Consider the following 23,732-nt stretch of genomic DNA (forward strand, 5'->3'; position numbering starts at 1 on the left):
AGAAAAACAGGGAGAAAATAAAAACATCAACACGACACGAACAAATGGGGAGAAACAGAGAGAGAGAGAGAGAGAGAGAGAGAGAGAGAGGGGAGGAAGGGATGGAGGATGCACTGCCACCGCTGGGATGGCCGGGCTTCTCAGGTTAATGCAGCAAGTGCACACATTACATTACCACAAACAGCCTGCATCTGTCTGTCTGTCCGCCTGTCTGTCTGTCCGCCTGTCTGTCTATCTGTCTATCTATCTATCTTCACCCTCTACATTTACTATCTCTATCTCTCTCCCTCTCTCTCCCTCTCTCTCTCTCTCATCATTTCCATGATACTGGAGTCATAATGGTAGCCATCTTTCTTTGCATTCTCCTGATCCACACAGTCAGACTGTGTGTTTATTCTCTATTTTTCTGTGTGTGTGTGTGTGTGTGTGTGTGTGTTCATTTTCACCCTACCATATGTAGGCGTGTGTGTGTGTGTATGTGTGTGTGCATGCGTGTGTGTGTGTGTGCACACGCACTTTGGGAGTGGTGTTTCCTTGGTTGTCCCCAGTGATGATAATTTCTCTCTCTCTCCCTCTCTCTCTGTCTCTCTCTCTCTCCCTCTCTCTCTCCCTCTCTCTCTCTGTCTCTCTCTCGCTCTCGCTCTCTCTCCCTCTCGGGAATGCTCTTGCAAACTCAATTATTCATGTTTTCACATCAACGGGGGTCTCTCCTGCTGTCCTGTCAGTATTTAAAAGGAAAGGAGGATTCCTCTTCATCTTTGAATGGGAACCTGGTGTGCATGTGTGTGCGTGTGTATGTGCGTGCATGTGTGTGTGTGTGTGTGTGTGTGTGTGTGTGTGTTTTCTCTCTAGTCCTTAGCAAACATCACATGTGAAAAGGACACATTTTTCCTAGAAGTTCGGCGTGTTGATGTGAACACAGATGAACGGCGTGTCGGTTCTTGTGCACGTACGTGTTCTGTGGCCGGCAGGTGTGCTGTGCCTCCTCAGGCTCGTGCGTTCGAGCCCAGCTGTAGTTTTACTGCCCAGTGACTGATGTCCTCGGTCATGCACAGTGCGGTCGGTGTGGCCACAGGGCTCTCAGAGAGCGTTAGCCGAGGCTGGGCTTGTAGTGACACAGCAAACTGTCTCGTCTGTAGTTCCAGTCTCTTTTCCGTCTGCCCATTCACTTCCACAGAACATCAAAACAAATCCTACAGGCACATTTTAGCATAAACAAACAGCAATAAAGCGAGTTATGCCAGTACAAAAATCAACGCGTTCTGGTAGCCAGTTTTTGAGGAAATTCAGCGGCTCTTTTCTTGTTAATGTCCCGTTTGAGTTGGAAAGTAGATCCGGCAGGTAGCGTCTGCAGGAAACTCCTGCACAGTATTCTTGTGCCAGGAAGAAACAACCAGACTGTACTTTCATAAATGATTGTAATTACATGAAAGTAAATGGGTACCGGGATTTGTTGTTTTTATACCGGCATAATCTGCTTGGTTTACATTCATTTATCTGCTAGCAGTGTTATTTCGGAGGCTGTTTTGCTGCACCATGTCAACATGAATGTGAGGTGAATGAAGAGACGCAGACACATTACTGTTAGCAGAGCAGCTCAGGAGGTTTCAGCTCCATGTGGACTCACATCACAGCACAGCACAGCCCCCGAACCCGAACACACTCAGCTCAGTTTGGCTTTAACAACGCCGCCTTTCCTATTTTGATTGGCCATTTCCCGCTGTATAGAGTCTGCAGCGATTCGGAGATGTGTTTAATTGTGTTTGTGAAATAATATGCCCACACATCATTCCCACTCATTTGAGCACATTAAAATAATGAGAACTAGCATGAATTCATGTTCTCATTATTTCTCCATACAGTGCAGACAGTTCAATAATAAGTGAACCGCTGAATTCCTTCTATAGCAATATTTTGGATTAACCCACATCACTTGGGACGTGCAGGCTCATGACCGGGAGCCACAGTGACACAGCAACCTTTATGGCAGGCCGGTGTTTTCATATGTGAATAGAGCGCTTGGTTTTCCATTCATATCCTGCCCCACTTGAGAGGATGGTAAACATTTTATGTACTAAAAATACACGAGTCCAGACACGGTGGCACGGGCCAAAGGAGGCCGGCGTGCCGTTTGGATGGCGTTTGTGCCGGCACCCAGCAGAGCCACTGCTGGTGGGGTTATAATGTGCAGAGCTGTGATTTTAATGTGCAGAACTTCACAGATGAAGATCAGCCTGGCATCACAGCTGGGTCAGCAGGGCCATGGGAAGTTCAAAGCGTTGCGCCTCCTTGGTGTTGCTCAGAGGCACTGCAGCAGCTGAACTCAGTTTAACGTGCTGCAGCAGCTGTTTGCCAGCAGCCTGATTCCATTTGTCCTGTAAAGCTCAACTTCATCAGAGGTTTGACTCCCAGTGTCCGCTCAGTCAGCTGGGCCTCGCTCTCTCTGATGCTGAAACCCATCAAAACCAGGAGCCCATGGATGAGCTTTTATTTTCATGGTTTTATTTCACCCTCTTTATGAAAATAGTTTTTTATATTTTACATTTTTGAGACAGTTTTGTTTTTTTTGGTAATTTTCTCTTAATTTAATTTTGAATATATTTCCAATAATTACAAACAGTTTTCTTGTAACTATTTTTTTTTCTGGTAATCTTTTACAAATTTTCTGCTAATTTTTTCCCTAATCATCTGATTTTTTTTTTCATGTTTTTACTGACTCTCTTAAAATTTTCTGGTAATTTCTGATAATGATATTAAATAAAATTCTTGTAAATCTTTAGTTATTTGTTTGTTTGTTTGTTTGCTTGTTTGTTAGGGTTTGAATCCCCGCCCTGTGTGTGTTGTGTTCTCTTGGTTTCCTGCTCACAGCCAATTGGAGACTCTGGACTTTCCACAGATATGAATATGAGTGTCTGTGGTGGCTGTTAGGAGAAGCTCCAGAAGCTCACCCCCCTTTTCAACCTAACTCTAACCCCAACCCACCCTAACCCAACCCAACACGAACCCCAACCCTAACCCTAACCCCTGAGAGTGAGGGTTTGACTCCCGGTGACAGGGAACCTCATTCAGGCTTCATTTAAACACTTTAACCTGAGTGACTGGAATGTGACTCACCCAGCTTGCTCTTCTACCTGTTGTATATCTGTGCTGAGCTTCAGCTGTGTGTGTGTGTGTGTGTGTGTGTGTGTGTGTGTCTGGGTAGTCAGGCAGAGTACATGCAACTCTGATCAGTGATGTTCAACAGGGAAGACAGCTCTGCCCCTTAGTAACAAGAGTGTGCACAAGTGTGCACGTGTGTGTGTGTGTTTGAGAGAGAGAGAGAGAGAGAGAGAGTGAGAGAGAGAGAGAGAGAGAGAGAGAGAGAGAGAGAGAGAGCCAGCAGTCGTGTGACAAAGTGCCATGTTGGCATGTGCAGCAGGGAGACAGGTGGCTATAAAGGGGGTGGCAGAGATAGAGAGACACATTATTGTCCATGTATGGAAGAGACTGATAGCAGGAGAAGATCGGCAGAGAGAGGGCAGCATGTAGCTCGCTGGACTGACTACATAAGAAATAAAATGCTGCTTTGCTTTGACAGAAGGCACTCTGGGAATGGAGTTTGTGTGGATTTAAACTCTGCAGTTGGAATACAGTGATGTCCTGTCCCACTGAGAGGCCGGCATGATGCTGAACGGGACGGCCCCGGACTGTCATGTGGCTGCAGTTTCATCCCAGCCATGTGCCTGTGGTGCTGCTGATGGGAATGGACCTAAAGGACCATAGCAGTCACTCTGCATGTTCAGCGTTAATATCTGCAAAATGCTTATAGGCTACATCATGTTTCTGCTAATCTCCTCCCAAAGCCAGCAGTCATATCTTCGGGCTGCCACATCATTTCTCCTCCCGTTTCCATTCATTCCACTTTCAGAGCCTTCAGACTTTCTTCACTCCAGTTTTCCATCAGCAGAATAAAGTCTTCCACATGAGTTTTCCTAAAAGCAGCAGCACTGTTGCGTTGTGAAGACCTGAAGATTTCACTCCTCCCAATTTCAAGTCATCAAAACACAACAAAAGAGGAAAATAGTCCCTGAGGAAACATTTGCCTTACACAGCTTATCACATTATCAGTTCTGTGGTTTCTGAATGTTGAGCCACAGAATCAGAACATTATAAGGCGGCTGCTTCAACCAAGTATTCACATTTGAAAATAGAGGGATTTTGATTATATGTTGTGAAATCTATTTGCAGAATGGTTTGTTGGAATGTAAAATGTGGTTAAATTGTAGTAAATAGGCTAAAAATCCAAAGTCACTGATATGGTCCTTTAGGATGCACTCACATTAGGCCCAGTTGTTCCGTATCGTTCTGAAGCACAAATGCCCCTCCTCCCCCCAGTCCCCCGCTGGCCTGCACTCACATCACCCAAAGCCCAACCGTGCTGAAGCAGGTTTGCCTCTGGTACGCACACCATCACGTTTAAATACGACACACGCATGGCCCAACGTCATCATAAATCCACTTTTGTTTATACGCGGTTGCAGCAGCACAACGGACAACAACACAGACGACATGGCTGATTATTGATTGCGCGAGGTGGCGATTCTCAGTTAATCACGCTGCACGCATAAAACGATTTTGCGCAGGCAGGAGGAAACGCATGGTTTACGTCATATCTGCTGCATGCGTGACTGTGCATGTGCTCGTGCTGAAGCACACCCCCTCCAGCTGAGCCAGAGCGGGGGAAGTGTACTGTGCTGAAGCACGGAACGGAGCCTCACACTAGGCAAATAATCCAGATTTTGGGGTCAAACGTGCTTGGGCACGGCACGAATGGGCTAATGTGAGTGCACCCTTAATGTCAACATTGTGGGCTTGAATCTCATTTGTGGCATTTAAACTGATATGACACCTGTAGGATGAGCTCTGAGTGTTTTGCCAGCGCTGTGAAGCTTTTCACTGTGTGCTGCAATAATTATTGTTATTGTGATCATATGTATGCATATGTGTGCTGTTGTGGACACAGGAGGATTTGCTTAGACACCAAGCTGTGAGCATCACACACTTGTTCTGATTCAAACTGTGAAAACTACATTTCAAACGTCAAACATCAAAGTGACATTGTGAGTCTGCAGCACACACATGGCCTGCACACACACACAGAGGTGCAATAAAGGAAACGCACTGAGGAACAGCGGCATATTGCTTTCAGAGGCTGTAAAAAGGTTTTGCAGCCATGCCTGGTAATAACAATTGCAACTATAATATGTGAGATTATGCAGAGTTTGCTTGACCCAGTTAGAATAGTGCTTACACACGACAACTGTCCTGAAACGGAGCTACTTAACTGCTTAGTCCACAGCAGCACTTCTGCAGGCCCTTTCAGACTTCATGCTATATATCTGCAGCTACAGAGCAGCCCCCCTGCAGCCCAGCTGAGCCGCCCCGAGCGAATATGAGTCTGTACTGACGCTGCTAGACTTTTAGGGCAGATGCCACCAGATCAGCCTGATCTTCAGACTGAATGACCATTGAGTTTGAAATTTCCCCGTGTTTTCTGTTTTCTCCCATGTCGTGAAGTGAAGTGCGATTCCCAGTCTGGACCCACCTCACTGAGCTGTGTCCCAGTCTTTACCTCATGGTAGCTGTTGTTTTAACATTTCCTCTTAGAGCAGGGTGGTGCATGTTCTGTATAAATGTCAGTAACATGCCCTTGCTCAGGGGCACTTCAGCAGTGCTGTTGATGCCAGGACTATTAACCACCCGCTCCACCATTATTCTATCATTTTATACTGAGACATACTTGTTAAAATGTGACACTTTATTCATCCTGCAAGTCATCCATAGACTTTTCACATCGTTTTAGCAGCAGGAGAAATTAACAACAAAACCCAATGTTGATCTAATATGAACCAGTTAGCCTCCCGCCTTGCAGACGATTAAATGTGTTGCAGGTAGAACAGCTGAGCGCTGGTACATATTTTGCTTTCTGCTCCTCTGTTGTTTCAATATTTGGACCTCTCTCCACAGACTGAGATTTACTCTTAAACTTTTTTAAGGGTTGGAAAATGTTATTTTTATTTGAGGGCATTTCTGCTTTTTTCTGATAGTTCATGGCAAAGAGAACAAAAACATGAGGTGAACATCAGGGGAATAATCTGGAGTTTGCAGCCTGGAGTGTTTTTTGTGAGACTCCCCGATCTGCTCTTACATCCCACCATCAGCCCTGCTCTCCTCACCATGTGCACAGTGAAGTCTTCATCTTCTTGACACCCAAACTATTGCCATGCATGGTCTTCTGCATATCGAACATATCCTGATTAACTGATCATCAGACTGTTAAGCAACACTTGAGGCTGACAGACCGTAAAATCATTTTCAGTGGATTTGCAGCTCTAGAGTGACGGCTGGCGTTAGATAAAAAACATTCAATGTAATACTGTCCTCTACAACATCTCAATGGGATATATTCAGACAAGGAATCACTAGTTACTTAGCAACAGTCATGAAGCAGGGCCATGGAGCCAACATGGCCGCTGCTGAGAACTGCAGTGGAAAACGGCCGCATGAGGCGCAGCCCTGTGGAAGTTAGCTGGCTGCTGATGAGCTCAGGCACAGAGGAACGTCAAGAGTTTTCTGAAATGCTTTACAGGGTTTTGGATGTTCTAGTTGGTGCTGAATGGGCTCCTCACATTAAAGCTTCAGAGAAGGTTTCAGCTGGCGAATCTTTACCAAGGCAGCTTCTGCTGTGGTCCAACCAGCTGTCCAAGCCCTCATCCCAAAACACAGACCATTTTCACAGCGGCCATTTTGACATGAGATAGCAGGGTAAACACAGGGATCACTAATGCCATTAATTAAGGCTGTGTTGTGTTAAACAGAGCAGGACCTTGCTGCTGTTGGTGCTGGCTCTGTGGAGAGACTCTGCTGCACTGGAATGGAACAGACCCACCTGTGTTAACATGTCAGGATGGCTGCTGTGGAAGAGCCCACGTGTGTATAAATACACGTGTGTGCCCACCAGACGCGCCTCTAAACCAAACTGAGTGGATAATCTGCTTCCTTGGACCTTCCTCCATGTCGGCCCAGTGGTCGTTTCATTTTATTCAGATTTTTCTTGCCCGTGCCTGTTTGGTAATTTCCTGGCTTGAAATGAGATCATTGTGCCAAAACAGGGTGGGGAGCTCGTTAGATGGGAGTTTCTAATTCTCACCACATGGTTTTGTGCACTTTCGATGTCCAAATATCTGCTCACGCCTCCACCCCCTCACAAATCAGATTTTATGCCTACTTATTTCAAAATTCCTTTAGACATGTTTACTGACACATCAAAGTCAAGCCAGTAGACTCAGTACAGAGCTAGATTAAGAACTGATTATGACCAGTACCTGTTATCCACCACCTGAGTGTGAGGGTGTGTGTAGGGTGTGTGAGGGTGTGTGAGGGTCTTCCCTTACGCTTGGTTAAATCCCTGTGGCCATCTGAAGGCAGCAGGACCCGTCTGTCTCTCCATCTGTGACCTCCAGTTTGAGCTGTGCCTTTCTAATCTGTGTGTTATCCTGTGTGGCTATGCAGGACTGGGACATGTCATTTCATGACATTTTCATACACAGAGATGCTAGTTTTGACTTTCCCTCAGTAAGATATTTTAATTTTTAGGGGCTAATCTATGTAAAATAACTGGTACTATCAAGCAATATATTATGTTGATGTAACCCCTTCACTATAAAGCAGGTTATGACGCGATGTCATTCATCTGTTTCTTTCCTTCTCAGCTTGGCTCTACTTTCTGCCACAGTAAGGGCAAACACAAACTGCAGTACAAAGCTGGTACAAGGTACAGACATGCAGTAGTTTACTGCAGTGGTTTCCAAGTAGGGTCCGGGGGCCCACGGGGGTCCTTGAAGGTCTTCAGGGGGCCCTCAGCAAAATGTGGAATAGTTTAATTTCACTTCACTGGAAACTGTTATAGTGCTGAAACTGTAGCACAACTAATGTATGTGATGTTAGATAGTGCTTACAGCTTCCTGCTGCTCAGGCTCAGGGTCAGGGTCGGGGTCAGGGTTATAGGTCAGGCTCAGGGTTGGGGTCAGGCTCAAGGTCAGGGTTGGGGTTGGGGTTATGGGTCAGGTTCAGGGTCAGAGTCGGGGTGGGGGTTAAACTCACCTGCAGCCCCTCAGTCTGAGGGCTGTTTGGTCGGACCAGATGCTTTCACAGTTCAAACTAATTTGATCTCTTGAGATCAGCTTGCTGTGCCGGGCTATCACACACACTGCATCCAACACTGAATTTCTGTCATTCTGAGAAAACGTTGTATTCCAACATGGAGGCAGAGAAGCCGCCTGACTCGCCGGCCTGAGTGATGCTGCTCTGAAAATACCAGCCGGCAGCTTTCAGCAGCTGATAGCCATTTTACTTCTGTTTGGTCCTCGGGTTTATCATCCATTCATTTTTCAAGCTGCTTATCCCAGTTAGGGTGCTGGAGCCTGTCCCAGCTCTCACTGGGTGGACGCTGGTGAAACACCCGGGACAGGTCGCCAGGCCATCGCAGGACAGGCACACACAAACACACCGAGGGGCAAATTAGTGTCTCACACACACACTTTCCTGACAAAAACTAAACGAAATAAAACAAAACTAAATTTCAGTTTTGGTGTGTTTTGTTTGAAAATCATATTGTTTCATGGCATCATGTGTGGCAGTAGTGAAGCAGATCCTGCAGTTTGGAGTCGTCTCTCCACTCGTGCACCACCTGTTCCCAGCAGTCCTCCCTTTGTGCTCCATCCAAAAGCTGCATGTTGCTGCGGTGCAGGAGCTGCAGGTGTGCTCTCCTGCCAGCACCTGCAGCTCCGCCTCACACACACCTGACAGACAGACAGCAGATCAGGGCTGGTACTGTGATAACATGCCATAACACACCTGCAACATGCAACAACCTCTGTCTCATTATTACTGATGTGACTGTGTTCATATCACAGAGATCATTTTGACATGTAAATGGTTCATTTGGAGTCTCTGCTTCACTGACATCCACACACACACACCCTGCAGGTGTGTGTGTGTGTGTGTATATACCTACGCACACACACACACACACACAAACACACACACGTGTTTTTCATTCCTGTTGATGGAGTGGAGTGATGCAAAAAGCAGCGCTGTGATTGGCTGAAAAGTGTTGAATGATGTATAATCCCCTTCTCCATGCTGTGGGATGCAGCAGCCTCATTTGCATATAGTTGCCACGGTAGCAAGGGGCCACAGCTAACTGGTGGGTCTCCCCAACATGATGGAACCACATACTGCTGTGTGTGTGTGTGTGTGTGTGTGTGTGTGTGTTTGTGTTTGTGTTTGTGTGCGTGTGCGTGTGTGTGTGCGTGTGCGTGCATGTGCATGTGCATGTGCAATCACAACAGTACCTGCCTTGGGAAAACAAGACCTCTTGTCCACCTGTTTGCATGGATGAGCTCAGCATTGACAGTGTGTGTGTGTGTGTGTGTGTGTGTGTGTGTTGCAGGAGCCGGAGGCAGAGCATGAGGCCACTGACGGGATGGGCAGAGTGGATGAAGGAGTAGAGGAGTTCTTCACCAAGAAAATCATCCCTGATTATGCACTGTGAGTTAAAACACACATATACACACACTCACACACACTCACACACACACTCACACACATACACGCGCGCACACACACACACAGACAAACACACACGCACTCATTCTCACTTTGTCAAGTATTCACATGCTCATACTTGCATAAGCATATCTTTGATTTACACAAAAACAGAAAAACTGACACACACACACACACACACACACTGCCTGTGAGTCCCTCACACCAGTATAACTGGAGCAGAGAGTGTGACTCACGCAGGAACTCAGCATACATACTTTTGTGGCCTTTTTTTCCAGCAATTCTAAAATCACCTTTACACCTCTTGCTTTATTGTGTTTGTTTCTCTTCTTCTTTCTTTCTTTCTTTCTTTCTTTCTTTCTTTCTTTCTTTCTTTCTTTCTTTTTCTTTCTGTCTTCCTTTCCTTCTTTCTTTCTATGAAATGATGACTCAGCTCAGTAATTAGCTGGTGAATGATCAGAGGTCTTGTGTGAAGATAATGTTGACAAGAACGAGAGGGCCGGATCTCTCCTGATCGTTTTTGCTTAAATAAAAGTCAGAAATGTGTGAAAACGTGAAAGATGGTTGTGAATGGGAGCCTTCAGTATGAGTCTGGTCGATGTGTAATCTGAGTAGATTGCATGTTGAATGTTATGTGCTGTTTGGCAATCCCTGTGACCCTGCAGAGTAACACCATGTAAACACTAATGCCCTGTCTGGATTCTGCTCAGTGCCATCAGGTGTCAGTGCAATGACTACAAAATAATCCAGAATAATTCCAACACTGTATTGAAAATTCCAGGATATTATGCCAATTTCAGGCTTTGATTGGGAAGAAAAATGAAAAACTACCTGCAATGTAGACTAACGCAATGAGATGCTAATATTGATCAGCGTGACGCTGAACAGAAGCCAGACATGGCAACGCTCAAAACAAACCTCCCCTTTCCCTGTAGCCTCCCAGCGGCAGAGCAACACAAACACCCGTCCCGTCTGCAGCTTACACGCCTCATGCTCTTTTAAACAACATCACCGAGGTCCAGGACAGATTTTGGTCATTTAGAGATTTGTAAATAGCTGGAGGGTTCATATGGTCCCACTCACTCAGCAGACCCTGGATGTACCAGGCAAGATGCACGACTGAACAAAATGAATTTCATTTAGATTTGAAGTACAAAAATGTTAATACACCAGCCTGGCAGAAATAGAGTCTAAGTTCCAGTCTGCTGGAGCCCTCAGGAGCCCACCGTGAGGGACAGCTTTATGCAGCACTCTTTAGCTAACATCAGAGCTAAAGTCAGATCAAATTCATTAGATCACTAAATACCGTAAAGCTAATATGCACACTCATTGTGGTGCACCCAACCTTGTGGCGCTTTCCCACTAGTACCTACTCGGCTCGACTCTACTCGCCTCGACACAGTTTTGGTCGTTTTCCATTACAATTTAGTACCAGCTCACCGTGGGTGGAGTTGTCATAGCAAGGCGGCGCACCGTCCAGCTCCCTCTGGATTCTTTGGGCCGCCACCAAGCTCAGAAAAGTCTCCACCTCTTCATTTGACCATGTTACCTTTTTGCTTGCCATTTTCCGACTTTGCCAACTTCAGTGATGATCAATGCGCACGGTCGCTGTTGCCGTTTTTTTTTGTTTTGTTTTGTTTTGTTTTTTTAAATGCCGGGTTTGGTTTTTGTGGAAGAGTCGCTCTCATGTGTCGTCACTCCCTGTCCAATCAGTTGCCTGCACGGCGTTTACGTCACATTTCGGTTCAGCTCAGCTCGCTTAGAACCCCGGCTGAGTAGGTCCCAAAATAGTACCTGCTACCAGGTGCTACCACCTAATGGAAAAGCTTACAAACCAAGTAGAGTCGAGTCGAGTCGAGCCGAGTAGGTACCAGTGGAAAAGCGCCATTTGTCTGCTGCCGTCTTTAAGATTTGCATGAAGAACAGGTTAATGTGCATTACTTGCCCCATTTTTGCACCTGATACTGAGAGGCGTGTAAATCTCCAAACAAAACTGGCAATCACAAATTGCATGAACTTTAGTCCAATGATGAATAACTGACATCAGTAAAAAGTCATCCAATTGGGACAAATAAGTGACTGCCAGTCACCCACCATGCTTTGTAATATTAACATGTGGAGGTGTTTTGCTCTGCGTGCTGTTTGCATGTCTGTTCTAGCTGTGTACTTCTACTGAGCATGTCTGCTTAGTCTTGTAGTTTTAGGCGTAGTACTGAGTTCCTCTTCTTGTCTGTTGCTCTTTCTGCTCCCTGCTGCAGAAAAGGCCGGTGGGAGGAGTCAAACCCCGCCCAAGCCACTCCCTCAGAGTCAAGCTCCACCCTCTCAGCCCCGACCCCCTTTTCCTCTTCGTCTGACAATATCACCTCACCCATCACCACTGTCACCTGTTCCTCTGTCCCATCTAGCAACACATCCTTCACCTCCACTAACGCTCCATCCCCTGCCTCCTCCATACCCCCCCCTGCCTCCACCACCACCACCACCACCACCGCCGCCCCTCCCTCCAAAAACATCAAGAAAAAGTTTGGCGACTTCTTCGCCTTCAAGAGGGCTCGAGCCGGCCGGGCCGCCAAGGCAGGAGGGGGAGAGGGAGGAGGAGGAGAGGGGGCGAAGGTCAAAAGGACCTCCATCGCAGACCTCATCCGACCCCTCCGCGAGGCCAAAGAGAGGGAGAGAGAGAGGGAGAGGGAGAGGGAGAAGGAGAGAGAGAAGGAGAGAGGGACAAGGTCAGTGGACGATGTTAATGTTTCTAACGATGCCGCCATCACAGAAGGAACCGTTGCCGCCGACCACCATCCCCCAGGCGAGCGGAGGGACAAGATGGCGCCCGTCATGACAGTAACCACGACGGCGCCTTCCAGTGAGGCCGCTCCCCTCTCCCCCCCCACCACCGCCCCTGACCTCACTGCCGTCCCGCTCGCCAACCCGGAGGAGGGGGTGCACCCGCCCTCGCCTCCTGTTTGGCCGGACCACGGCCCCACGAGGGCCGCCGCTGAGGCCGTGGCGTCAGCAGAGCGGGACGGGAACAGCACAGACAGGAAGGAAGGAGGGACGCCGCTCGGAGAGAGGAGGCTGAAGGTCAGCAGGAGGTCACTGAGGGAGGGCAAGAGCCAGAGCCTCATTCTGCTGACCGGACTGGAGCCCGACGACAAGGACAGCACACACAGCAAGGTGAGCCTGCACACACGCCAGATAAAGGAGAATACAGCAGCGCTTTCCAAAGTGGGGTCTGGGACCCCCGGAGGGCCGCAGTGCTGCGGGACCCGACACGACAACAATACGGTGAAGGCGTGAGCGGGACAAGAGAACAACTGCAGAAACAAAAATAATAATTAAGTAATTAAAAAACATTTGTTACTCTAATTGGTTTCACTGGTTTCAGTGGCACACTCAGAAAATAAAGCCCATTATTACACATTCAGGGAACAGAGGACTGTCACTGGACCCGCTAAGGTCCAGTTTGTCTCCTGACTTTGGGAACTTATTTGTCCCCTGGTGGTCTGAGCCTCACAGAGAGCCGCCTGGTTCCGATATTATAACTATATTTTATAACTACAATAACGACTGGAGAATTGTATGAACTATTTTTCATATCCACAAAACTTATTTCATTTCCAGGGATTCAAAGGTCAAACATATAATTTCAGGCCACAACTAAGGAATTATTTAACAAGCAGCTGAGCGCTGATGGTGATGTCACAGTGATGTCACTTCCTGCTGCTTGGCGCTCCACATGTTGAACGCTTTTGGAAATTAATAAGGCTGCACGATATGGGCACAATGTCATAGCTCGGTATTGATGCCAAATATCCAGATAGCCATATGATCTATGATATGACTAGGAGTTCACACTTATTTGAAAAGTGTAGCCACAGTGAAAATTAAGCATTCTTCAAAATACAGAATAATAATATCAAATAGATAAAGAAAATGCAGCTCCTTCCCAGAATATTGTATTGATCAGAACAGACCACACAGTGTCTTAACCCTAACCCTAACTTAGATATTGTCCATACTGTTTCATTTTAAGATATTAATGTTCATATTTAGATAACGACATGATAACAGCCGCCAGAGCGCTGAATGATAACACCAACTTTTTATCATCTGTTTTTATCAACATTTTAGTAAAAACTGCAAACTTCATATGTCTGAACATGAAATGATGGGTCAACATAAATGATGTCTAATATTTGGACAGCTTGTGTTATAAAAGCTGACAGCTTTACTGCTGTTTTGACTTTGCATGTGAGTCAAATCAAATGAGTTCTATTGGATTTCTTATTTGATTTGCCTTCGTTGTTTAAAAAATAAAAACAAACGTTTAAACATCAATAACTGATGGTAGTGCAACGTATTCTTCAGGTGAGGGTGGCTGGGTTGTCTTTTTTTTTTTTAAGAGCAGAAGCATGTTTTATTCTGTGTGAAGCTGAACAGCCTGCAGTGTGTCTGTGTGTGCGTGTGTGTGTGTGATGTACTGATGTAATGTAAATGTGTGTGTACATTCTTGCAGAAGCATGCATCAGAGAGCACATTTGGATTTGAACAGAGGCTTCAGGTGATGCTGCAGAGAATGGGCGTGGCCAAAACCCCACCTGCTGACACCAAGACAAGCCAGGTAGGACCAGTGCGTGCGTGCGTGCGTGCGTGTGCGTGTGTGTAGATTCACACAGTACATCTCTTAACATGCAGTGGACTCGTAGTGTGAGGCATAAAGAGCCACACACTCTGCATAAGGAGATAAGGAGGAAGACAGGCTGTTGTATTGGTATAATAAAATGTAATATTTTGACTTAACAAAATAGATTTGGCATCGTTAGATTCAGCAGCATTTTTTTTACATCATATGTGAATGTTTGGTCCAAAATGCAGGCGTGATTAGAGAAAAACTGAGACAGTTTGGTAGAAAATGTGAAACACCAGGTCATCCTCCACTGATCCAACAGCCAATTATTCCAAAACCCCAACAGTCCGAAAATGTCCCATTGGACCAAAAGCCCCTTAGTCCAACAGCTATAAACTGTAAACAGCGTTCATGAACTGGATAGCAATTTATTTACTTGAAAATGTATCAGTATATAGTTTATCAGAATAAACCAGTTTATGTGGGGGATTTTCCATGTTTTCCATTGTGCTGTCCTTTTATTTCTGTATCTGTAGAATAAAGAAGAGGAGCTGAGGAAGGCCAATTCTGAGGGTAAGACAGCTCTGTGTGTGTGTGTGTGTGTGTGTGTGTGTGTGTGTGTGTGTGTGAGTGTGTGTGTGTGTGTGTGTGTGTGTGTGTGTGTGGGATGATGAGAGGTCAGGGGTTGCAGAGTCAGCTCCTTTGTCTTGGTCACCTCTGTCCCGCTGCGTTTGGTGTTACTGACCCCTCTCTCTGTCCAGCAGCAAGATTTTGCAGCATGTCCAAAATAAATACATAAATAAATAAAACCCCAGGCATCGGTTTGGACACCAACGTAATATGTTAAAGATTAACTCAGTGTTGCATCTTGTGATTCTGACTGATTCAGTTTTTGAAAGTTTGAAATCTGATCAACAGACTGTGCATAAAGTTTTGCCCGGGAAAACAGATTTGGAATTTCTGCAAACATGATTTTACACTGCAAAGGTACACTGGTTTGTTTGGAAGATCGATAACGATGATCTGAAAACTCGTGCGCAAAAGGTTGGAAGACACTTCTCAGATGTTGAAACTTGAGTTTGAAAGGATCCATCTATACTGGGAATCTGTGCAGATGTAAATATGTGCTGGTAGTTTAGGTTAGTTTACAAGAGTCAGTTTACAGGTTACTATCTCTCTCTCTCTCTCTCTCAGGTGCTATTCTGGACAAACCTGAACCTCCTCCCACTTTCATGAAGCCCAGGACTATGTCCACCTCATCAGGTACACATCATCCTCCTCAGCTTGACCCGCAGGTCACGGGTCACCTCGCCTAGACAGGAATCAGTTCACTGGATTACCTCGGGGTCAAATTACTGGGCTAGACTCAGGATTATTAGCTGAGCGTCTGTTCCAGTATTTATTTGCAAATTACATGAACTGAGTAAGAAAAGCTGGAACTAGCAAAAGTCAAGATCTCCATAATAATGTATGAAAGCTTTTGCTCTCAGTCAAAGTGGAAAATGTTTTGGTTGGTAAAGAAACTCTGATATTTCCGTTTGTCAGCTGATGTCTTAGGCGCTGCCGGCTCGATTATTTAACCCTTTGAAATCCAAGTAACTTAATTTTCAAGAAAATGACCATGAAATTACTACATTACCCAAAAATACCCCCAAAATGTGCAAGAAAATCACCATATAATTACCATAAAATTACCGCAAAAATAAAAAAAAATTTAATTATTTGAAAATTAGCAAAAATATTAAATAAAAAATACTATAAAATTTGCCAAAGCAATTTAATTATTACGAAAATTGCAGAAATCTTTTTTAATTGCTATAAGTTAATACAATTAAAAGAAAATGACTGTAAGATGACCATAAAATAACAAACAACAACAAATTATAAGAAAATGACCAGTAAATTACAAAAAGACCATAAAATATGCAAAAAAAATGAGTAAAAAGAATTACAAGAAAATGGTATTTGTTATTATTATAATTATGTATTAAAAATTAAATTACAATAAAAAAAAAAATACCATACAATACAAAAATGTACAAACAGGGATAAATTCAAAAAAAAAAAAAAAAAAGACTTTTGTTCAGCAGGTGAAATAAAGCCTTTCAGTATAAAAGCCCCCTGGTTCTGGTTCTTGGATACCAGCAGGTTAACCCATCTCCTGTTCTCTCTCTCGTTTTGTTGCCCGGCCCACCAGACACCAGGCGTCCCATGCGAGTGTTGGAGCCCCTCTACCCAGACCTGCCCTTCCACCCAAAACCCGCCGTCCCCGAGCGCCCCGTCGGCCCCCTGCCACCCAAACCCGCCATCGCCGCAAAGCCTCCCCTCCCTGCCCCGGCCACTCCTGCTGGAGAGGCAGCAGCGGGACGTCCTGTCCAGCCACACCTCCCCTCCTCCACTCCTTCTTTCACCAGCTCCTCAGCAGGGATCCAGTCCAGACCCCCCTCACAGGACGGGAAGCTGCAGGTAAAACAGCACAGGACGGAGAAAGCATGTCTCCTGGTTGCAGCCGGAAGATTAAAGCGAAACTGAACTTCAACTTTCAGTTTCGCTTTAAAAACCAAGAAATTTGTTTTGGATTTTCAAGAAAGTGGGTCCTTCACATTCAGTGTCCAAAATGCCTCATGATCATTATACATATTTAAAATCACTGATTAAAGGTCTATGAAACTGAAACTTCAGTGGTGACCTGGTGAACTTCTGATGGGAATAAATGTAACCTCGTTCCGAAAAACAGTAAAATTGTTTCTACCAATGATATTTAATTTGGTAAACTGATGCCAGCCATGACACACTGAAGCTGTCCTGACGCATCGAAAGCGACAACAGACATTTTCTGTTTCTGTCGGCATCATTTGACACTTGACACATGAGCAGCTAATGGGGAATAATACAAGGTGACAGATGTAGGTGAGGCACTAACTACATTACTGTGGTCAATGTCCAGCCAAATGAGCCGTCGCTGCTGTACTGACACTAGCCAGGGTCAGTTAGTTAGTTAGTTAGTTATTATCTTTTTTCTCTTAACACAGGTTATTGACTATCAGCAGCTTCAAACCAAAAATATCAGTATTTCAAACTGTCCTGCTCAAACCCCGCCTGTGATATCACAAGTTCATCTCCACCCATTTTCTCATCCTCATCTCCAGAATGAAATCCAGGAGGATGCCCAGATCACGGCCGCTGCTCCCTCCCCAAGGAGAGAAGCTGCTCCCCCCGCCCCGTCACCACGGAGGGGTCCCGGTGCCCCGGACCGCTCCGAGAAAGCACAATCAGTCACTGACGGTACCTGATAGTCAACCAGTTTGGATGCAGATGGTCCAAAGTCATTAACATTTGATCTGGTCAAGTTAGTTGCTCCACTTAGGACATGATACAGTTTTTGCCCTGAAAATGGTGAAACGTAAGTATAAACATTACAGCAGGAGGGCTGCGCCTGCCGGGACCCTCACATCAGGCTCCTGCTGGCCTGATCGGTGCTTTATGTTCTCCTGAGCTCCATGAGGCCCAGGACTTTGAATGTCACTAACTGATTTTCAGAAATAACTCAGTGGAGCCTTCTAGTGGTGACAATTAAACATTGCTAGGGACCAGGTACAACTAATAAACTGGATTAAGTCAGTAAGGCAGTAAGGGACATGTCAGTTTCGAGGCCCTCCACCCTTAGCAGGGGTCCAGCAAGATCAGCACTAAATATTTCCTGTTGGCAGTTTAAATCAAACTCTGCCACAGCATGTCGCTGTGCTGTATGTGTTAATAAGAAGAAAGAGCCCACCTACACTGCAAAAAGTCAAAATCTTAACAAGATTATTTGTCTTATTTCAAGTAAAAATGTCTTATTTCTAGTCAAAATATCTCATTACACTTAAAATAAGACATGATCAGCACAGAAATAACTTGTCTTTAGACAGTTTTCACTTGATTCAAGTGAAGATTTATTTGAAACAAGTGAAAATTAGCTTGAAACAAGAAACAAATTTTGCCAATGAAACAAGCAAATTTTTACTTGTGACACAAGTGAACAAGTGAAAATTTGCTTGTTTCATTGGCAAAATAATGAGATATTTTGACTAGAAATAAGACATTTTTACTTGAAATAAGACATTTTTACTTGAAATAAGACAAATAATCTTGGTAAGATTTTGACTTTTTGCAGTGTACATACTCACCTTATGAACAGATAAACTGTATAACAGCTGTGGAAGAGGCTGAACGTTTGTCAGGTCACATGTTTCAGTCTGAACAGCCTTTACAGTCCAGTACGTTGTCTGTTAGCTAGACTCTGCTAATTATAACGATAAAACACTGCTGGAGCCTCTTTAACCTGTGAGTGTGTTATTGTCATTAATGTGTGTGTGTGTGTGTGTGTGTGTGTGTGTGTGTGCTCATGTTCCTCCCCTAGAGAGTCTTCCTAAGCCCCACCCACGCATGAAGCCCCTCCCACAGCGCCGAGCGGTGTCAGTCCATGAAGACACTCTGGCCATCACACAAGGTGAGGCTGAGCTCTGTGTGCAACCACAATCACACCACTCCTGCTGATAATTATCATCATCATCATCATCATCATCTTGATGTAACAGGATAAACATCTCAAAATACTGTAATATTGAGAAAAATTATGAAAGCAAGGTAAGAAAAATAAAAGCAAAGCATGAACCATCAAAGTAAAACTGTGAAAGCAAGGTCAAAATCAATTCATCAAAACTCTTTACAGTTGTTCTTTCTCCTGATAATGTGAGTGGCTGTTAATTTGCCCACAGACTGTGTATCTCCACATAAGTGCCTCGCCTTGTTGCAGCTTTACACTGATGCTTTGCTCAGACTGGAGGCAAATCAAATCAGTTTCTCCAGTCAGAGCTCAGAGACAGACACGCTGTTATTTTCATCTGCTCAGGTCAGATCTGTGTGTCCAGACATCACCAGTCTGTCTGCATGTTTTGCCGCTGGAAACAGTCAGTAACTTTGCTGCTCATGGCGGTTTCCACCGCAGCAGCAGGACAGATGCCCTCTGAGCGCTAACGCTGTCAGTCGGCCTGTTGTTGTGTGTGTTGTCGTCCGTTCGGCTCGGCGACCGGCAGCACGGCTTCATCTGCAGCTCTTTGGGTTTGACTCTGTGTGCTGCGGTGACAGTCACGTTTCAAACACCTCTGAATGTGGCTAAGATCTGACTTGCAAAAATTGTGTTTCATGTGATTTTTGGCTGATTTGCTGAAATCAGTGTTCAGTATGGTTATGCTAAACAAACTGTTTTGGGCTGGCAGTGTGAACAAGGCCTAAACTGATCGATCTGTCGGCTCCGGACTGACCTGTCTAATTTAAAGTAGAATCACTTCTTAAAACTTCCTTTTATTGACTTGGTTTTATCAAGTATTCTACAAATTCTAATCTAACCCTTCTATATAAGCTGTAAAAGTTCTATATAAGCTCAGACAGTTTTAATCTAGCATTTAATCTCTCCCGCCCTGTCAGAGCTGAAGGCGGTGTTGCAGAGGTCACCCATCCGTCTCCGGGGCAACAGAGGAGACCTGCCCACCTGCACTGAAGACCCACCCACCAGGGAGGAAGCACCTGAGGGCGACCGAGGTGAGGAGCATGAGAGAGGAGGGAAGTGGGTGCAGAGAGAAGGAAGTAGAGGGGATCTTGTTTATTTATCACACTAAACCCTTTTCTTTCTTTCTTTCTTTCTTTCTTTGTCTTCTGTGTGTGTGACCTTCAGGGAAGAAGGCCAAGGAGAAAGAAGAGGAGGAGCAGGTGGAGGAGAAGGAGGAGGTCAGGATGGATGAGATGAAGGCAGAGAGAGGGAGGACAGGAAGTGGGGAGATGCCAGCCAATTCCAGAAAACCGCCTCCAAGAGAAGGGGAAACATTAGACCAGGCACCCCCCATCTCAACTTCCACCACCGCTGCTCATAGAGAACCATCTGCAGCCCCAGCTCTTAGCCCCGGCCCTGCCTTAGAGAAAGCACCGTCCACCCAGGAGAAGCCTCCAGCCCTGACCCAAACCCTGGAAAAATCCCCAGTGATCCCCCTATCTAGAGAGAAGACCCCCAGCACAACCCCAGCCCTGCCCAAAACCTCAGAAAAACCCCCACCGTGCCAAGAGACGACCCCGAGCACAACCCAGCCCCTGCACCCGACCCTGCAGAAACCCCCGGGAATGCCCCCGTCCCGAGAGAAGAGCCCCAGCACAACACCAGCCACAGCGGACGTGGGAAACAGCACACAGGAGAGGGGGGAGACGGTCTTGAAACAGCACATAGTAAAGGCAGAACCACCAGACCAAAGAACTGAACCCCCCCCTCTCTGAAAAACACACATGGACTAACCCGAGGAAAGACACCGAGGAGGGAGATGACGGAGGAACCTGTGACATCACGGAGATCAGAAACCGGGAGGAAGTACGCGGACTGCGACGGGAGCATGTACGTTTCACCGCTTCATTGGGAGAAGATGCAGTGAAGTGGCTTTGAGAGACTGTCTGAGGCCGCGGTCCCAGGGTCAGCTCCTACAAACAGCCAAGGTGCTCAGGTGACGTGTTACCTACCTGCCCAGTCACTGTCTGCCACTGTGTGCTTACGTTGCAATGGAGCTTTCCATTGAACTCCCAATTACAACAAATAGGACTTCCAACACAGAAAAGTGCAAAGGAGGTCCAGTTAATTAGGAACTCTGAAAGCACTGAGTTTACTGAAATACCAACATATGAACGATGGAAAACACAGTCAGTGACGCATTTTTTCTCTGTCTGGACTTTAATTTGAAAACATGTTCAGCTTCAGTCTGTTGTCTTTATCTAGCAGTGGTATAGATTTAGAGCAGATGAGGACCAGCTGCAGGTAATCTGACTTATCCTCATCGACTCTGGTCAGCGAGTCCTTTGCTGCCGATAGTCAGATCCGATAGTCAGTTTCTGTTCTTGCCGGCGTCCACGTCAGAGGCGTGACGCTCCGCCTCAGAGGTTGGAGCGTCCGCCAGTCAATGGAAAGCTCCATGAGAACGTGAGCCAGGCAGAAGGGAAATCCTCCCTGTTCACTCTCCAGAAAGGGATGTGCTTCATTGTACAACACGTTTGTGAGTGTAGTTCATCATCACGTTACGTTTCAACACAACATATTAATCCGTTCAGGTTAAAGGCATTTCAAACATAATCAATGAAACTGCATCATTCCCATCATATCAGGTGGACCACATCTGATTTTTTTTAATGAAAGGCGCATATTTGCTCACTAACCCGTATATCAACAAACTGTCTGATGCAAAATATTAACACATGTTGTGTTGAAAAGTAACACAAAGAGTATTTTCTGTAACAAACACTCAGGGTCGCTGTTGGAAATGACACACTTTTTGTCGGAGTAGCTTCAGAGGACCCCACCCCCTCGGCCCCCATTGGCCAACCCCCGTGTTGGGCTCCCTGTGATGGCAATGACCCGAGCTTCCTTCTCATCCTGGGGGAGAGTTTATTTTCTACCATCATGTCTATCTTTGCCTTGCACGCCAGCTGGAATATGTACAAAATACATAAAGGGAACAAAAAAAAAATTACAGAAATTAATAACAAAAAGTTTTAAAAAAGAGTGTAAATCCATACCTATACTTGTTAATAGTTATTAAAGTTGATTGAGTTGTGTCATAGTTCCAGTTGTCGTCTTCTTTCTTGGTGCTGAATTTTAATTTTTAATTCCACAGTTTTGAACCATAGAAATCAAATCAAATGTGCTGAACAGGCACATCGAGGGCGTTTAGCCTTCACGCAAATAATCAGCAAATGAACAGCAAATAAACAGATAATGTGGTGTTTGATAGGGTTGTTGATCTGCACAGCAATGACTCAACCATTTTTTTTGACCAGCTGCTGAAATTTCTGTCTTTACGTCTTAGAACAAAACCTCCCCATTCACGGGAGTTTGAACACACCCCCACCCCAAACAAGTCACTTTCATGTTTTCATTCTCAACATGGGACAGACTTGCCATCCATTTGCGCCCCCACATGGGTGACTATAATTGTAGTAACTGCCAGCACAAGTTGCTGAAAACTAATGGTAAATGTTTTTTGTAAGAGGCTATTTAGAAAGTCAACAAGACACATAAACCTGGTTAACAGTTTTTACTATAATGCTTTTCAGGAGGTTTAAGATGCTGGAGCTGGTAAATCTGAAGCTAACAGGAGGGTTAAAGAGGATTTGACTCATCCCAACCTTAATTTACCTGAACAACAAAAATGCATTGTCTAGCACAACCACAATCCCTTAATGGGGCCTGAATGTGCTGGGGGGCCGATGTGTGGCCTCCACTCCTCTCCTGGACATCATGGAGGTCAAGTGGAGCAGGGGGACCTGGATCTTCAGGCTGCAGCTCTGGCTCCTCCACGCAGAGGCCAGGGCAACTTCTGAACAGAACCTGGTCCTAACCTCCAGCGCCCGCCACCGTGCCCTCAGGACCCCGAATGTCCTCTCAGTCACAGAACGGGCCCTGCCGTGCGTCCCACTGAAGCGCTCCTGCATCCTCCCTTGCAGTGGGTGTCTAAAAGGGGTTATAATTGGATGTTCATGGGTCACCTCCATCTCCCAGGAGAGAGAAACCAGGTGGAAGGTACAGGGAATCGACAAACTGGTCTGTTTTGCAAAATCCATGTCTCATGTACTGAACCTCCATAACCAACAAAAAGAGTCACAGATGCCTTGAAGTTTGAGTGAAACTCTAGTTAAAATAATCTAACTGGTTAAGTTTGGGTGGTTTAATTCGTACGTGACAACAGCCTTACTGAGGGCCTCATGCTGGCCCAGCTGTCCAAATCCTCGGCCAACCTGCACGGCGTCAAGAAGATGACCTTAGACTTGCATCTACGAACGGTAGACTTTGGCTCCGTGCTGTCACCCAGTAAGACGCCCCATGAGCCAGCCTCATGTCTTGCTCCACATCCGTGTACATCCTGAGGACTGGCAGCCTGGCATACTGGGAGTGCTGGTATGCCAACATTTACACAGAAACACTACATTAACAAGGCTTTAAGATGGTGCATAAAAAAACACAAGAAATTAGAGTTATACACCTTGTTTAATCTTCAACCATTTCTTTTAATTTTTGCTTCATGATGCTTTTTTGACAAAAAAAGAAGAAGAAGAAGAAGAAGAAGAGGAAGAGTAAATTCATTATTTGACAATTAGTCCACTCTGAAAGAGCCTGGATCATGTTCGAATCAGGCAGTCGGTTCCCCCAGTGCCTGGGCTGTAAAGAGAGTAAAAAATGTAAATAAAAAGTCCCAAACCCACAATACTGTGCAACATGTTTTTGAGTCGTCAAGGTAACATGTTGCTATGTCGCAATGTGCCATCCCATTCCCATTTATACCATGCCATATACCACTTATACCACCTGTTACCAGGTGACATCAGATCAATGTGTGAGGATTCAGGGCTCAGGCCTGAGGGGAGGTCGTTTACTGCTGGGAAGACCGATGGAGGGGAGGCAGGTGTGCTGATGACAACCAGGTACAGG

At 45.6% G+C, this 23,732-nt stretch overlaps 1 protein-coding gene across 2 annotated transcripts in view; it reads left to right on the forward strand.

Annotated features, from left to right (window-relative positions):
- The window catches only part of carmil2 (capping protein regulator and myosin 1 linker 2), a 54,982-nt gene extending 33,115 nt beyond the window's left edge, over positions 1-21,867 (forward strand). The window contains exons 32-41 of one of the 2 annotated variants that reach the window (XM_030053213.1): positions 9,494-9,591; positions 11,868-12,780; positions 14,123-14,227; positions 14,770-14,806; positions 15,428-15,496; positions 16,431-16,699; positions 17,383-17,518; positions 18,636-18,725; positions 19,703-19,816; positions 19,950-21,867. In XM_030053213.1, coding sequence (XP_029909073.1) covers positions 9,494-9,591; positions 11,868-12,780; positions 14,123-14,227; positions 14,770-14,806; positions 15,428-15,496; positions 16,431-16,699; positions 17,383-17,518; positions 18,636-18,725; positions 19,703-19,816; positions 19,950-20,539 — 2,421 coding nt within the window. In that variant the 3' untranslated portion in view covers positions 20,540-21,867. The remainder of the gene's footprint in view (positions 1-9,493; positions 9,592-11,867; positions 12,781-14,122; positions 14,228-14,769; positions 14,807-15,427; positions 15,497-16,430; positions 16,700-17,382; positions 17,519-18,635; positions 18,726-19,702; positions 19,817-19,949) is intronic. The other variant, XM_030053214.1, reaches the window with a different exon arrangement.
- Positions 21,868-23,732: the final 1,865 nt, after the last annotated feature.

This window comes from Myripristis murdjan, chromosome 6 (genome assembly GCF_902150065.1).
Source record: "Myripristis murdjan chromosome 6, fMyrMur1.1, whole genome shotgun sequence".
NCBI classification, from domain to species: Eukaryota; Metazoa; Chordata; class Actinopteri; order Holocentriformes; family Holocentridae; genus Myripristis; species Myripristis murdjan.